The sequence below is a fragment of the Mizuhopecten yessoensis genome, unplaced genomic scaffold, assembly GCF_002113885.1.
Source record: "Mizuhopecten yessoensis strain PY_sf001 unplaced genomic scaffold, ASM211388v2 scaffold10985, whole genome shotgun sequence".
NCBI lineage: Eukaryota > Metazoa > Mollusca > Bivalvia > Pectinida > Pectinidae > Mizuhopecten > Mizuhopecten yessoensis.
Genome location: NW_018408820.1, coordinates 305,030 through 320,987, shown reverse-complemented (window position 1 = coordinate 320,987; position 15,958 = coordinate 305,030). Strand labels below are relative to the sequence as shown.

Below are 15,958 nucleotides of genomic sequence, written 5' to 3'. Positions count from 1 at the left end.
CAGTTCACCAGCAATATTGTTTATATAATTTAAAAAAGAAAAATGTGACACATAAGCAAAGATTTAATAAACACCATTTATACTTTTGGTCTGGAAGAAGCTTGAATATAGGAAGAATTTCTAACTGTCGCTACAGGTTGTACGATGTGAGAACCTAGAAGTTGAATATTACTCACATATGCCATATCGAAATATATGAAAGCAAACATATTTATAAAATCGTAGAAATTGGTCATTATACTTACAGCATTCTGTCTGCGTCACAAAATCAACTAGAATGACAGGTAACGTGACACGGGCCATCAAGGTATTATACATAATTGTCTCATCAAAAGAAGCAATTCATCCAAAAGTACAGTAAATAATCCTTGCAACACAGAAAATAACACAACAAAACAGCAGTTCGCCCCACATAACAGCAATTAACCTCTCAAACAGCAATTAACACTCCAAAAATCTGCAATAAACGCCTCCATACAGCAATTTTACAGGTCATAAGTGTATCCAATGCTCTTTAACAGCAGAGCACCCTCACGAAACAGCATTTTAAAACCACCACCTCTCCTCCAAAAACAGCAATTAATCTCCAAAATCAGCAAAGACGAAAGCATATGTCCAAGAATGCTGGGGTTTCATGTAGCACCCGCTGTGAAGAAATATCGCAGAACCCATCTCAGAAAAATCAAATATTACAATTTATATTTCTTGAATTCTGAAATAATAAAACAAAGAAAAATAAAGAAAACAAAATTATGTATTTGAATGGTTTATTTACACTGAGGAATATATGTACAAAAAGTAAACTGATTTATCAAAATCCTTCTATCACGCAAGACTAGTTCAGAAAAAGCCATGCATGTTAATATATTTGGCATGTTAGCTGCCGGGATAGAAAAGTAAACTACATAAAAATAAGAATGAAAAAGAAGCTGCTAAAAGCAAAGATGCTTAATAACATAGACAAAGATCAATATTAACATTTAGAATGATTCCGGACTAATTGCAAAGTCATTTAAGATTTATTTTTTTTTTATAGCATATGCTTTACATTTGCAATACTTGCCGAATTTAAAAATAAACATCAAAAAAGTTGAAAAAGGAATCTTGTTTTTTTCAACAATTATTTGCAGCAAATAAAGACTCAAAAATCTATTATTCTCATCTCAAAATTGAAGAATATGGCAATTTATAAGTTTTTCAACTTGTACTCCGATCATCAAGAATTTTTTAAAAGGGATGCTACGAGTATGTAATATCTTATGCTACAACAAACTTATGCTACAACAAAAACACAATAAAGTATATTATGAAAGTATGTAAATTACAACGGGGCTGTGAAGTACCGTACTTTATACATATGTTTCGGGTACATAGGAGCACTAATATATTAGAGAGAATAAAAGATCCACCGTTTCATTTTGTGGTTGTTTTGTTGTTAAATCAAATAGAATCGTCACGCTTTTAAAGATCGTCTCAAAGTTATAGATTAAATGCAATATAGAAAAGACTGCTTTACCATTTCGAATTCTACTACTGAGAGATGTGATATAAAATAAGTTAATAAAGGACTATGAGAGTATACGATTATCTACATATTTAAGGATATCAAGCATCATATGACGTGTAATTGTATGATTGCATAATTTGTTCTTTTTTTCCGTTGTGGTAAGCACACGAAACTGTAACAAGATGATGTGTTATGTATTTCCTTTGGGAAACGATGTGTTACACAAAGGGGGATAACCACGTCATGCACAGGGACTTGCCTGCTCTCGGTGGTATTTCAAACAGATAGTCTTACAATGTGATCGAAATCTTGTTACAGAGGGAACATATTTAACTATTAATAAACCATTTCAAAAGTTCAAATGCTTTTTTGTAAATGGTTAGTTTTATAGTAATATCATATTTCCCGTGGTCAAAAGGTTGCTGGATTAGTGTATCCGCGATGATTTCTTCTTTTGGAAGATAGAGTCATATTTCTCTCTTGTCAGCTACAGGGTGGTCATGCATTACACAGCTGTGGGTTACATATTCCTTTCACTGATGTCTCGAAATGATTCATTGATCATGAATTGAGCGAAAAGTATTAATAACATATTTACAAGGTCAATATTAAGTATTGATGAAATAAAAATACACATTTATGATCATATCACCATTATGAATACAAAACGTTATGAAAGACGTGGAACGAAGATGATATAAATAAAAATAGATAAAAAATGCTAGGGTACATATTTGCCTGCATCCACAAACAAATCAGTTAACCTCACACAAACACAGTTATGATGCCTAAGACAAGTTATTATATAAGAAACCGTCTATGAAGAATTACTAAATGTTAAGGATATTTCTCGAAATAGACTGCATGTACCTGTGAATAATTTTTATCTTCAGAATACTAAAAATGGTGTTCCCGTCTGATAGCAATCTTCTTTTAAGACTAGCTATTGACATAAACAAATTGTTTTCAAGACAAAGGCCTACTGGAATAAAATCGTTTTGAAGAAGACCATATGTCTATAAGAACCTTTTTTTTTATTGCTTCCGACTAAAAATAAACAAAAATACTGTTGCTAAATACCTACCAGACTTCTTCATGTAAGATCACGTGTCTATTTAAAACATACTTGCTCTCCTATCGGTCTTTAAAACAGGGTTCCCTTTGTTTCAGTTTTTCTTCTTATTTTAAATAAATTAATCAAAGTGACTATGTCATCTATTTTCTGAAAATTGTTTGTCTTTCTATGACTTTTGCAATTTAGGGCTTTAATTTTCAGTTGCGCTGCGCTAATATTTTCCCAACGAATCTTAATTCTTTACAAGAACGAAATAACAAACACACTGGTGATGAAGAACAGTAAAAGATTTTGTTTTACGAAAAAATTACATTATTGTTATCTTGGCTGATATTATGTGTTTCACAGATACTTCCCTATAAAGATAATTTGTTCGGTTTACTTTTAAATTTCGACTTCATGGCAACGTTTTGAAAAGTATTTTACACAATCTTTAAAAAGAGCATTGCATATTACAGCATTTGATCAAATATCATACAAGTATAATCAGATATTAAAGCAAGTACAATCAGATATTACAGCAAGTATTATCAGATATTACAGCAAGTATTATCAGAAATTACAGCAAGTATATTCATATATTACAACAAGTATTATCAGATATTACAGCAAGTATAATCAGATATTAAAGCAAGTATTATCAGATATTACAGCAAGTATTATCAGATATTACAGCAAGTACAATCAGATATTACAGCAAGTAATACAATAAACAGCAACGAAATAAGATATGACAATGTGTGAAACGATATTACAACCTCCAATTATTCAGTATTGCCATGTACATTGATTTGGCAAAAAAAAATATAATATTATAAAAGTGTCATGAAATGTAACAAGGCCTTTAAATATTACAGGATGATAACAAAATTACAGCAAAGTCATCACGAAAGAAGCTATGATCATACTGAGGCCGGCTTTTGTCGTTGTACCACTGTTAATCAAGGCTGGAAAAGAGAGAATATATAACAGAATTACGTAATTGCAGTCTAATTATACCCTTAATTAACCTACGCTTGCATTCCTTTAGATATTTAACAAACTAAAATAGTTGTTGAAGCTATAAAATATATCCTCAATCTAAATTAGCTTAAAAATATTTGGGACAGCCCATAGACACAGGTTACATATTGGAAATGTTACAGATTTATGACAATCAGCATGGAATTACGTAAACAGTTTCAAGCAGTAAAGTTTCCTAAACCAATGTAAGATAGCCTCACAGATATGCTTTTCTTAGATATTCTATTAAAATGTTATCAGAAGCATGAGGTCTAAATGATAGCTAATTATTTTCTGAAAAACATGATGATGAACATTTAGCGACAAACTGTATTTTTTTCATTAAAACGGATGTGTTGCTCGTTTGGACAAAAAGTCAGCAAGAATAGTCATGGAAATTTAGAATTTAATCACTAACATATATTGGTATCCTACCGTACTCCCCCAAAAAACACATAAGGAAATAGAAATGTCAAATGAATGCCACTTTTATACAATAAACATACACCTGGCAGTAATGGTATGTCATCACTTTAATATTGTAAATTCTGAATAACAATCGGAAAATGTACGCAATTGTGCTGTCGACACAATACATCAATTGCATTTCACTCGTCACAGAGTTTTCAAATTGGCTCTTTAGATGCTTGCTAAACTGAAACAATTTTAAACTTATTGTAACAGTTATAATCTTATATGAAATGGAAACATTTAAGATCGTTTTCTATCAAGAATGTTTGCGAAAATAGTGATAAAACGCTTTTCCTTGTCCTTTTTATATCCAAATTTTGTCATCTTGGGTATATATGTATTGTCCCCACTTGTCGTCATCTGTAAGCTTTGTTATCATCATGTAACATATTACGCATGAGTTATTTCCGAAAAAATATGCCTGAGTGTATTTACTGCATAGCACAAGACAAATGACGATAAATACATAAAAAAAAATCAAAATTCCTCGATAATCCGGATATGTTTATGTTCGCAACAGTCTTGTTCATTTGTATAAATGTCGAGTTCAAACACAGATGTATGGATTACCCTTGTTGGTTAGTTATAAGCCAGCACTGCTAAAGCGTTACCGTCGATATCTTTGGGAGAGAGCCTTGTGCTTGTAGTTCCTTACATGTGTGGTTGCTACCTAGGTATACTTACAACTGCTGGCGGTTGTGAACTTCATGGGGGCGAATGTGGTCACGGTGGGGGTGGGGCTTGTATCTATGACGTCAGCAGAGTACACACAAGCGGGTAATAAGCATAACAATGCACAGCAATAAGCGTTAGTATAAAATAGATTGTTAATCAACCCTTAGTGTAACATAATATTAGCTGAGGAGGGGTCGATATCTGTCAACAATATTTGAATGTTACATCCATGTTAATGCACGCTATTAATGGTACCCAATCTACACACAATCTACCTCCTATAGACTACTGCATTGAAATCAAGGAAAGATTGAAGTGTATGGTGTATGTGTTGCATAAACACTACTTAGAAGTTTCACAATTTTCCTTAAAGCTGTGCAGGTTCTCTAAAAGGGAACATTTGTACTTTTACCTCAAAACGTTGTTTAACAGAATACACTATTCCAGAGTCAAGGCATTTCGTCAAGTTCACGTTCTTTTATTGAACTTCATTAAAAATACGTTTGGGTCTCTTGTTATCTTATACCGGAAATGACGAAAAATATCAAATGGTTTACCGCCTGCGAAAGATACCGACTGTTTATAACCAAAAAGTTAATTTCAATTGAAAACAGATATCTGCGCAAAGATGAAAAGAATTGTGAAATCTTCCTCTATCCTTTGACCAGTACTTACAGTCTTGCGTGGAAGACGATGTGAGTGGGACAGTTATAGCAGATGTTATAGTGGAGTTAAAGAATATATCAGAAGTGGAAGTTGGAGAGGTAGAAGTGGTAGTAATGGTAGTTGGAGTTGTAGTAGTTGGTATTGGAGTAGTAGTGAAAAAGTCATCTGCAACAAATATGGCGTCAGCAATTAGTTCGAGCATTAATCTCATGACAAATCAATTAGTTCCAGCATTAATCGCATGAAAAATCAATTAGTTCCAGCATTAATCTCATGATAAATCAATTAGTTCGAGCATTAATCTAATGACAAATCAATTAGTTCGAGCATTAAACTCATGACACATCAATTAGTTCCAGCATTAATCTCATGACAAATCAATTAGTTCGAGCATTAATTTCATGACAAATAAAATGGAGTAATCTGTTCTTCTTATGAAAGTGTTAGTTTAATGTTTAATGAAATAATGTTTTTTCTTTAGTTACAAAATTACAGTAACAGTTATTTAGTTTACATTATCTCAAGCGTGCATAGCTTTTTCCTAGACGTTAATACAGTGTTGTTGAGATCCATGAACTCTTTGTAAAGGAAGGACTGCCTTGAGTTGCGTGTTAAAATCTAAACATTTCAAAAAGTATTGTATTAGCTGCACATGAATTATTACCGCACATCCTATCATTATCTCAAATCTGTAGGGAACACCGCGGCTGCCATATCAGATTTGTATTTAACGCGACACATACAATTTGAAGATTAAGTTTTGTTTATTTTTAAAACTTCTTAATAACATTTATTTATAACTGTTGTCCCTAGTTATCTGCCGGCTTTACTGAAGTTAGTTATTAATTAGACGGCGTGAGGAACACCAGATGAGAGCGACAGTAAATGAACACAGGAGACAGGGCATCATATAGACGACCCCAGTTACCAGACACTGAAATGTCAAAGATTAATATGACTTCACAGGTCGATCGGTACTCATTTCAATGAAGATTGCTTCTTTTCCAAGAACTAATTTTTCGTTATTTATTCTGGAGAACATTACTGTTGGTTTAACTCAGAAGCTATGTCTTTTGTTGTTTATGATACGCATACCAAATTGGTCGCTTGATACTTTAATTCAAATTAATTAAACGGATACCTTCCTCCTACGTGCACACAATTTACGCAAAAGACATTATTAGAAATAATAGGTTTTTCGCGAGAAACATGTTTGTCCTATCATGCAAGAGGGATATTAAATTTTCTTTCAGTTACATTATTTCAAGGCATATGAATACATTGACATATTCTTACCTAATTTCCTTATTAAAATTTCTCGGAAATAGTCATTTGAGACACAACCACGAATATAGATGTAATCAAACATAATTATATAGTGATTGACAGTACATTTGTTATTGTTAAGGATTGAACGCTATTAAAGCAAATATTGCAAAGCATGGTAAATTATATCAACGTTACAAATTATTCGCAAAAGCTTAAAAAGAGTTAATCAAATTGTCTATAGTAAACTCATATACTGTACCTCCTGTTCGAGCTGTTAAACAGTTAGAATATTTTAAAAACTAGAACAGCAATATTTGCAATGCAGTTTGGTTTTAATAATTCAATTTTCAGCTATATTTCATTTTTAAAGTAATCACTAGGTACCAGAAGTAAGGAAGTGCCTATTTAAACCTTTGATAGGTAATATATAATGATCCTACGTACCATAATCAAAGTTACTGCAGGTAGGGCGTAAGAATTGTACCTGCTGTCCCCATTGCATGATCGTAAGAGGCGACTATATTTGGGATCTTATCTTTTCTCTTCTTTCCAAACAAGTTTCTTCTTCCTACTGTCTCCCTTGACAATGCCTCACTTTTGGCATTTATATGAGCGTTCGCCCCTGTGATGAAGGCTTTGGGTTCTGTCCCCTAGCCAAGACATACCAGAGTTTTAAAAATGGTAGTTTCTACTCCTGCTTAACGCTCAGTAATTTAGGAGTGGGACGACTGGTTCGCCCGTTGTCAGTATAATGTGACCGGGTGGGGTGTTCTGCTGGGTGTCTCAGGCAGTATGTTTTAGTGAGGTAGCACTATAAAGTCGGCATCAGTTCTGCGCTATCACAGGGAGACAAACACGAACATACCGCAGCCTCCCAAAACACACACGCATACACCACCCGCATACACCACACGCATGCATCTTGCACACAGGGGAGGCCGTCCATAAATGACCATAGCTGTTGACAGGACAGTAAACAATACTAAACCAAGCCAAACCATACAATAAACAAGCAGCCATATTTCTATTGCTTATTCTGCACTCCAAATTCCTTAGTTCGTGACCTGTTTTTACTATTCCTTAATTCTTCAGTGTACTTGAATTTGTATGCTTGCTTAATCTTCAATGCACACGTACGCTTATTAAAAAACCCAAAAGTAATCGTTACTCGTTCTTCCTAGTAAGTTTATGTTGATCAACAGATATTGGATTGTTTTTATTTTGTGATTTAATTTTTTAAATGTTTCAAATCACATTATTAATTACCAATGCATAGTCAATAACTATTAGAAGTAAACAAACTAGAGAGCATTAAATCTTCAACATGAACAACCGGCAATATTGTTTCTTGCTCTAACAGATTGAATTCTTACTGTCATTTTGCCCTTACAACTTGTACAAATCACTTAAATACTCAGATTGACAATACTTGTCATATGCATCAAATCCAAACACTGCTTCTATACAAAGCTGTAAATGATGATGTATACTGTACACAACTCACGCGTATCGGGGAATGTTAGATTTATACTTACTTGCAGGCTTTATTATACTCGAGTACACTAATGGATAAATAGTCCTGAGGTTCTGTACTATAGTGGCCCTGTCAAAGCAATAAAAAGGTAACTATTTACAATAGAAATTTACTAACTCGGATAAAAGCCGTTCAAGTCTTGTTGATCAGTAATAATTATGTTGCATTTCATGTGTACTTATCTGAAACAAAATGTGTTTTTTCTTCAGATTTTTAGTTTTAACTGGATTTTTTTTTTTCTTTTTTTGTAACAGATATAGATAACAGTAAGACACTAAAATATATACTATCCATTTCAAACTTCATTTGATAGAAAGATGTCTAGTCAACTTAATAAACAATTAAATTGTCAATGAAATAGACACCGAAAATAATTTTAAATTTAACTTACACAAATTGTACTTGTTCGCGCATGCCTGGTTCTGGTATCCAGTTGAACCTGATTTCCTGTTTATCGCTATTCCTAGTGTGTGTGAGAGTCGGGCCGTTCGAACAGCTGATGGTTTTGTAGTCACGTGACAGTGTGGGGAGAAAACGACCCCAGGCTCGTGTGCCACCAGATGGAGTTCTAGCCTGTATTATAAACCCGCGGAAGGGCGTACCGCGTCCACCAGCTCCGGGAATTTGTTGATTTGGAATCCCTCGGATAACAACTAAAACAAAGTAAAATTTAAATAAAGTGAATTTTATGAGTTCTGAAAAAGTTACATTTTTTAGCAATTTTGTTTGCTTTGTCGTTCAGCCTTAATTAATTTGAAAAAGACTAATTATAGACTAATAGATACTTTTTTACAGTTATTGTTATGTCTTATCTTATCTGTGATAACCTCAGAAACAGCGACAGAACACCCTTCTTAATAGCCATAGGTATGAACTTAAAATACAAGCATCATGGTATCAGTTTAATGATATGGTATCAGGTATCTAAATAGCATGCCCTCTCAATTTAAAAGGGCTGAATTTCCATTGTCGTACAATGATAAATATACCATCAAACATAATCATGTAAGAACTGAGATGCAATTTTGTGTTTGACATTATGACCCTTGCCAGTCAACTTATGGACATGAATGGTTATGACGTAATAGTTATAATGACTACAATGTTTGGTTTGTTGTTCTGTAAATACTGTTGCAATAACCAAACACAGAAAACGAGCAACAAGAATTATCATTTTAGGACTATTGATTATTTATTTCAAATGTTAATATACAAATTGAGCAACATTGTTAACGGCTTTCGCCATTGCACGACAGACCTATCCCACGTCATTTAAATCACATAGAAAAAACTTGCCATTCGGCAGTATACAATCCTTACACAAGCTTGTTGTTACCATTTTAAATACTTTTTAGTTAATGTCTTAAGTTGGTTTCCAGTTCCAAATATGTCATTAACTTAAGCAGTACAGATGATTTACATTGTGACTTTGACATTGACAGTTTCCCAAATTTCAGATAAGAAGAGGGAACACGGTTATGGAGTAAGACATCAACCCTGAAAGCCATATGTATATACTCATACGATCACAGACACTTATATCAGGAAGATATAAGAGAATACCTATTTTTGGATCAATAATACTTTTAGAATTTTAAATTTTAATACAAGGATTGAACGACATTTATTTTCAATATTTATGCCTATATGAACTCAGAACAATTACAAACAGATTTACCATAAAGCCTTAGCAGGCTTCATGCGATATGTATGTAACCTGTATGCGTTCATACCGACTAGAACATTGACAAAAATGCCGTTCAATGTTAATGTAAATAAAAGGCAGTATATCACACATACCAGACATGTAATATAACTAATATATAGAGGATTGCGCACGAGTGAAAAATATCAAAATACTAGCCACACGAATGAAATATATTTGTTATTACTGAAGACACCATTAAATTTATTTATCACAGTTTTAAAGCATAAAACATGAAAAATGTAAAGCATTAAAAAACGGCGGGAATCAGAAGCGTAACAATTAGCGCCATATGCTAATGACGTCTTGCTTGACAACACGGCTGCGCGCCATTTTGAATGGGATACTCATCGCAATGCCGACGTTTTCTGCTATTTTCTGGTGTGAGTGCTTACAAAACTGTTATTAATTGTATATTTATGTAAATACTTAAATGTGTATACCAAACGTTTCATTTGAATCTGAACAAAAAAAACGTTGCTTTCGAATGCAGCGAATAGAAGATACCGTGATGATTGGTCAATACCAAAAAGTGATATTTCACCATGTGAAAATATCACTTTTGATAATTGTCACAGTGCGAAAGATATCAGTTTTATCATGTTGATAGAATCCGATATCCCACTGGCAAAAATGTAATAAAACATTCTAGTTAAACACTACATAAGAAACGCCGCCACTGACACTTACAGTCGTTTTGGTCTTATTTATTTTATGAATAATAACTATAAATGATGATATAGATCATTTACATAGCACCTTGTGTAATTAACAAACCTGCTTGTAGGCGCTTTATACATGTATTTACATGTTGATGACACAGAGTGAACTATATTTTTCCATCATCAGTGTTATGAACTGTTATGAACTCCGACACAAATGCGATATCATTCAACATATACGTCAGGATTGATAAAGTGAAAGAAACTAAGTAAATACCAATGTGATCACTGTAAGGCTGAGTCAATAAGTCATATTTCAAGATGTACGTACCAGAGGCTTCATAATCACATGTTGACCAGCCATGTACCCACGCCGGTACACCGCGTGACGCCTGGGCCACAGTAAAGGTACAACACAGGTAAATATATATATCGGCCAGGTAGGAGTAGACATTAATTTTGTAACCACCTGACAGCAATCTGTCAGATTACATCATTGACCTTTCTATCCTCCGCAGGCCATCATTGACCCTCCCCAGGGCCGTCAATGACCCCTTCATCGGATCGTAGCAGAGGCAAGAAATAGCGGCGTACTCTTCGAATGTTTGTTTCATTAAGATTATACCATATATACACTGATATATCAAACTCGTTTTGGCAATGTTATTCTTGACAAAGGGGCAACCTTGCCATGCCGCAACTTCCCAGTATGTTTAAACATTGTTATTCCCCAAATATTGTGCAAAGTATCTGATACGAATTGTTGACACTAACCAACACCATCGCCATAGATATGATACATAAATCTAATGAAATAGATCTGACAAATAAAAAAATGTTAATGAAAAATATTTTCAGATATCTTCACTCTGACGTATAATTTGGACGATCGTGGATCCAAAAATCTTGTTAATTTGTAAAAAAGATAAATAAAGAAAACTTAACTATCTAAAATACCGTGAGAACAACTTTATAAATTAAAATGTATTGGTCTATTGCAAAATTGTCAATACCACATTATATTTCATTTATTTTGAACAACCAAATTGATGGAAATAAGACTTCGAAGAATGACATGCATAAAAAAAATATGTAATTTCGTTTAAACTTTATACATATATTGGCAATTTAACGAGGATGTTCACAGCTACAGTAGCATAGATTTTTTTTCTTAAGTTAAGAGACAAGGAGCCAAAATGAATAAATGAGTCAATTAGGTTCAGATTATGCATAAAATAATTATTTTGATGTTTATATTTATAGTGTATGAACCAATTTTCCTCATCTCATCAAAATTTAGATCTGATGGAGGATGTGCGGATATACTATACATGATTAAGTGGAAGTTTTACTCGTACATACTTTTTTGTAATTTCGTGAACGTTCCCTTTCTTGTTGGTATCATCCCTGCCTTCCCAACCAATGGTGTTTATATTTGATGCATTTGTTTTGATATTAAAGATTGTGTTTCGAATATCAGGATTTCCGTGATAGATGTCGACTGCTGACGGACACACTTACAACAGGTTATCTTACGAGACAGGTTGATGAATACTATGGGCAATATTTATGGTCGCCGTTGTGATTTCATTGAAGTATATGTTATTTCTTTGTGTAATATGAAGGGCGATGTTTTTGACTATGCTCATTATTGTTTCCTTGTTGTTTGGTTATCACTACCACAGTTCTTGGTGTGATGACGTGAATTTATTGGGACTTGACTTAGATTTACATGGATGATATCGTTTATAATGTAGAAGACTCTTATCTTTTCCTGAACACCTGGTATGACTAGCATTGTTCTTTTGTCGACTGTGTTCATGTCAAACTATCCTTCGTTCACATTTTGCCCTAGTTTTATGAATTCTGCTTTTGAATTATGGTTGGTGCCTTTTTTACTATTTGATGCAAAATGTTCGTTGACATTGAAATAATTGGTTAAAAGAATTTGAGTGGACCAGACAGCTTCGGGTGCAGGAGGTGGGTGTTTAATGTTATTATATGGTAATTAGTCTTAAATTAGTCCAGGATTGACATAGCAAGTTTGCTTCTTCCCGAATCTCTTTTGCCTTTTCATATTGATTTGGTAAAATTGTATTTTTGTTTTGAGGGGAAATATGCTCAAAACTCCACCGTTCAAGATAGAAAACCTTTAATGTTTTATATTATAATCGAGGATGTTCATTTGTTGTAATCTTTTCAAAACTGTGATCAGATAATCTTTCAAATTAATATTTAAACATAAAAGAAGTCCAAATTACCTTGGAAGATTTACAAATTCCTCATGTGTATTATTTCTCTTGATTCTCCACAATTGCTATATATAACTACAGTACGTCAGCCGACGACCTACCCCCGAGTGTACACCAGCCAGGGTCACCCACGACCGTGTTCTGGTACACACATATTAACAGCTTGTTCCTGTATTCTACTCAAATATACGCTCTATTAACACTGAGTTCAGGAAAACCGGCAGGAATATTCGTTGCAAACAGGAAATAGTTTTGTTTATTTACCAGTTAACACTGAATGACCTTGTTGTATATACAATTAGATATATATTTGTACTTTTGGATAAACCCATTCGATGATTTATGCAAAATAAAACATATATAGATGCGAAAAACAAAAATTATCTTAGTAATTCCTTACACGATCCAAAAGGAAGAAAATTTGGTCATGTTTTAGATAATGCTTCGATTAAATGGTCTGATTGTTGATGCCGTCTAATATACAACTTTTATGATGTCATGGTGCGTAGGATACCACTAATACGTTTATAAAGATGGATGGCATAATTACTAAAGAAGAACATATGCTATACACATATATGTAAGTTAATTTGAACTCGATACCGACATTAAACTAGGTAACTTTATTCTTAAAAATATATGAGCTGTTGCCAGAGTGCATTTATGGGCAGTATTGATACTAGTTATAGATAATAAGCGAAAGATAAATAGAATTACGTCTGTTAGATCTTAATGGTACAATAAGCAACATCCTAATGAACGTTATCGCACTATACATCTTTCTGCCACCCATGAAGTATTCATATTCCCTAAAACAACACCAATGCATTGTCATGCAATGGTAAAAGTTAAACCTACCAAATTCAGCTGCCAATCGTTTATACCATGATTGCTACGGTTCAATTGATGGTTAGCTGATTTTTTGACGTTGTATTTGAAACGCTGGATATAACTGATTACAAAGTATACACTTAAAGTTCGAAAGGATATGTCGAACATTTCCTCAAAAATATTAAAATACAAGCAAAAAGACGGCTTTCAATTGACATTCATTATCAATTAGGAGATATAACACAATGTTTACCTTATGTATTTGCCATTTACAGCTATAAGTCATATTGACTACTTAAACGTAAGTCGATCTAGATTGGAGAGAAAAAAGCGAAATATCGACCGCGCGAAATTATAGCCCGTGAAGTATTTCGTCTTTGCGTATTGAAGAGTGATCCTCTCTTGTGAGAAGGTATTGATTGTAACGTCATTTGTTTGTGAGAGTAACGTCATCATTTTTTGACAAAACGACGTAATTTTCTCACACAAACCAATGACGTAACAATCAATATCTGCTCACAAGAGAAGATAACTCTGCAATACGCAAAGACGGAATACTTCAATTGCAACGAATATATTAATCATCAAACCTACATTTTATCTATACTGATCAAACATAACACTTACATTGCGTCTCAATGGAACACCACCTGCTTAACATCGTTTGCGAGAAAGTATTCATGAGTATGTAATTTTTTAAAGGAAAATTGCTTGTCATGTTGTGTTGTCAAGGAAACAATTGGGCATCATGTATCGTCGTCAAGGGAATATTTCCTATTTTATTCTGTTGTCAAGGAAGCAATGACTTTTGTTGATTTTTTTCTCTCGGAACTATTACATGCCATGTAGTGTTATCATGTTAACTTGTCGACCTGGCATTGAAGTCAATGACATTAAGCAAAGGAGCATTGTCTTAATTTTCTGGTTGTCACAGAAATGTTGTCTACCTTGTATTGCTGTCCGAGAAAGCACTTTCCTATCTTTCGTAGGTTGGATATATTAAATCTGATGATACTGAAATTATAATATCCCTATGTTGGCTTTGCATCGCCGCCAATGACTAATGCCATGTATACCTGTCAAGAAAATTTTGAATGTCTTGCACTGTTTCAAGTCTACTTTCTCGAGTTGCTTCTTAGCATTGGGTCTTGGTGTTTATTGTGTGTATTGCGAAGCTTTCATTTTGATTACTTCAAAACTCATGACATTAAAATCACTGTGTGTGTCTAAGATGCACTCGTCTGTGTATGTTTATGCAGCAGATAGGCAACAACTTATGCATTGTATTATGTTGTTATATTTACTATGGTATACCAATAAATTGTATTGTCCAGAAAGCACTACATACCTTGTATGGGTTTCTGCTGACAAGCGGTCGGATTCTGGCACGCTACGAAGTATTGTTGAGAAAGGAGTACGCTATATGGAGCTTTTTCTTGCCTGTTCGGGATACGCTGCTGTGTTTGACGGTCCCGGTGCACGGGCTGAAGATTTACGCACGACTCTGTCTGAGTGGGTGCTCCCTGAGGGTAGCTGTTTACACCCACAGAAAACACACCAATTAGCATGTACACACACGTTAACACAATCATAGCTAGTGTTTAAAATATCAGTATAAGATACTAATAAAGACTTTCGAAAAGCAACACCTGAAACTGGCTCAAGCAATGTCAATAGCTAATACCACTGGCAAGGTATGTTTAAAATCACAGGAAAGAAATTTTGAGATCTTCAGTCATCCCCAGTACATCTAAGACCCGCTCTGTGCCGATAAGTGTCTCCTTGTTTATCTTCAATGTAAAATATATCAACCTCTCTCTTATGAATTCGCGTTTTTTCTCATCACATGGTCATCATTTTTTTTTATTTCAGCCAATGAAAACCGCCGTTAGAAACGACAAGGGATGAATAAAGCAATATTTATGACAAGAAATACGACCCGTCATCGGCAGGCGACATTATTCAGGTTTGACTCAGATGAAGGCAATGCGACTTCCGTGTGTGTGTGTCAATGTACTGGGGCGTTGTAAAGGGTAGCAGTGTATTCGTATAAACATGTACCTGATTATGAGGTGGGTGTAAACGATTCACACACCCAGAATGCTTTTCAATAAATGTCCAGGTATGAAATAATCTCAAAACATGTGCGCACTTATATCATTAAAATATCGTTAAAACGTCATTTATTGGTTAAGAAAGAAGTTGAATTCAAACTTAGCTGAAGTCCAAATAGGACCACCTGCTAACCGGAAAAACACCTGGGTTCAGTTTATGTATGTTTGTTGACGTTCATAGAACAGACTATGTCA

The 15,958-nt window shown here is 34.0% G+C and overlaps 1 protein-coding gene across 2 annotated transcripts; it reads right to left on the bottom strand.

The window, feature by feature from the left end:
* Positions 1-753: 753 nt before the first annotated feature.
* On the bottom strand, positions 754-15,403 carry LOC110464307 (defense protein l(2)34Fc-like). Of its 2 annotated transcripts, none has more exons than XM_021519455.1 (5): positions 14,998-15,403; positions 8,591-8,852; positions 8,201-8,268; positions 5,406-5,561; positions 754-3,529 (listed from the first exon to the last, which is right to left on the bottom strand). In XM_021519455.1, the coding sequence occupies exons 1-5, from the start codon at positions 15,239-15,241 to the stop codon at positions 3,453-3,455; spliced, it is 807 nt and encodes a 268-aa protein (XP_021375130.1). In that variant the 5' UTR covers positions 15,242-15,403; the 3' UTR covers positions 754-3,452. The 2 variants fall into 2 exon arrangements, with proteins under 2 accessions (XP_021375130.1, XP_021375131.1); XM_021519456.1 differs by lacking the exon at positions 5,406-5,561 and adding an exon at positions 4,740-4,802.
* Positions 15,404-15,958: the final 555 nt, after the last annotated feature.

What these genes read in the sequence shown, in the direction of transcription:
- LOC110464307 (XM_021519455.1), bottom strand. Translation starts at nt 15,241, where the DNA reads ATGATTGTGTTAACGTGTGTGTACATGCTAATTGGTGTGTTTTCTGTG. An exon ending in TCAGCAGAAACCCATACAAG is followed by an intron (nt 8,853 to 14,997) that starts GTATGTAGTGCT and finishes ACTTTGTTTTAG; the next exon opens with TTGTTATCCGAGGGATTCCA. An exon ending in CGCGAACAAGTACAATTTGT is followed by an intron (nt 8,269 to 8,590) that starts GTAAGTTAAATT and finishes TTGCTTTGACAG; the next exon opens with GGCCACTATAGTACAGAACC.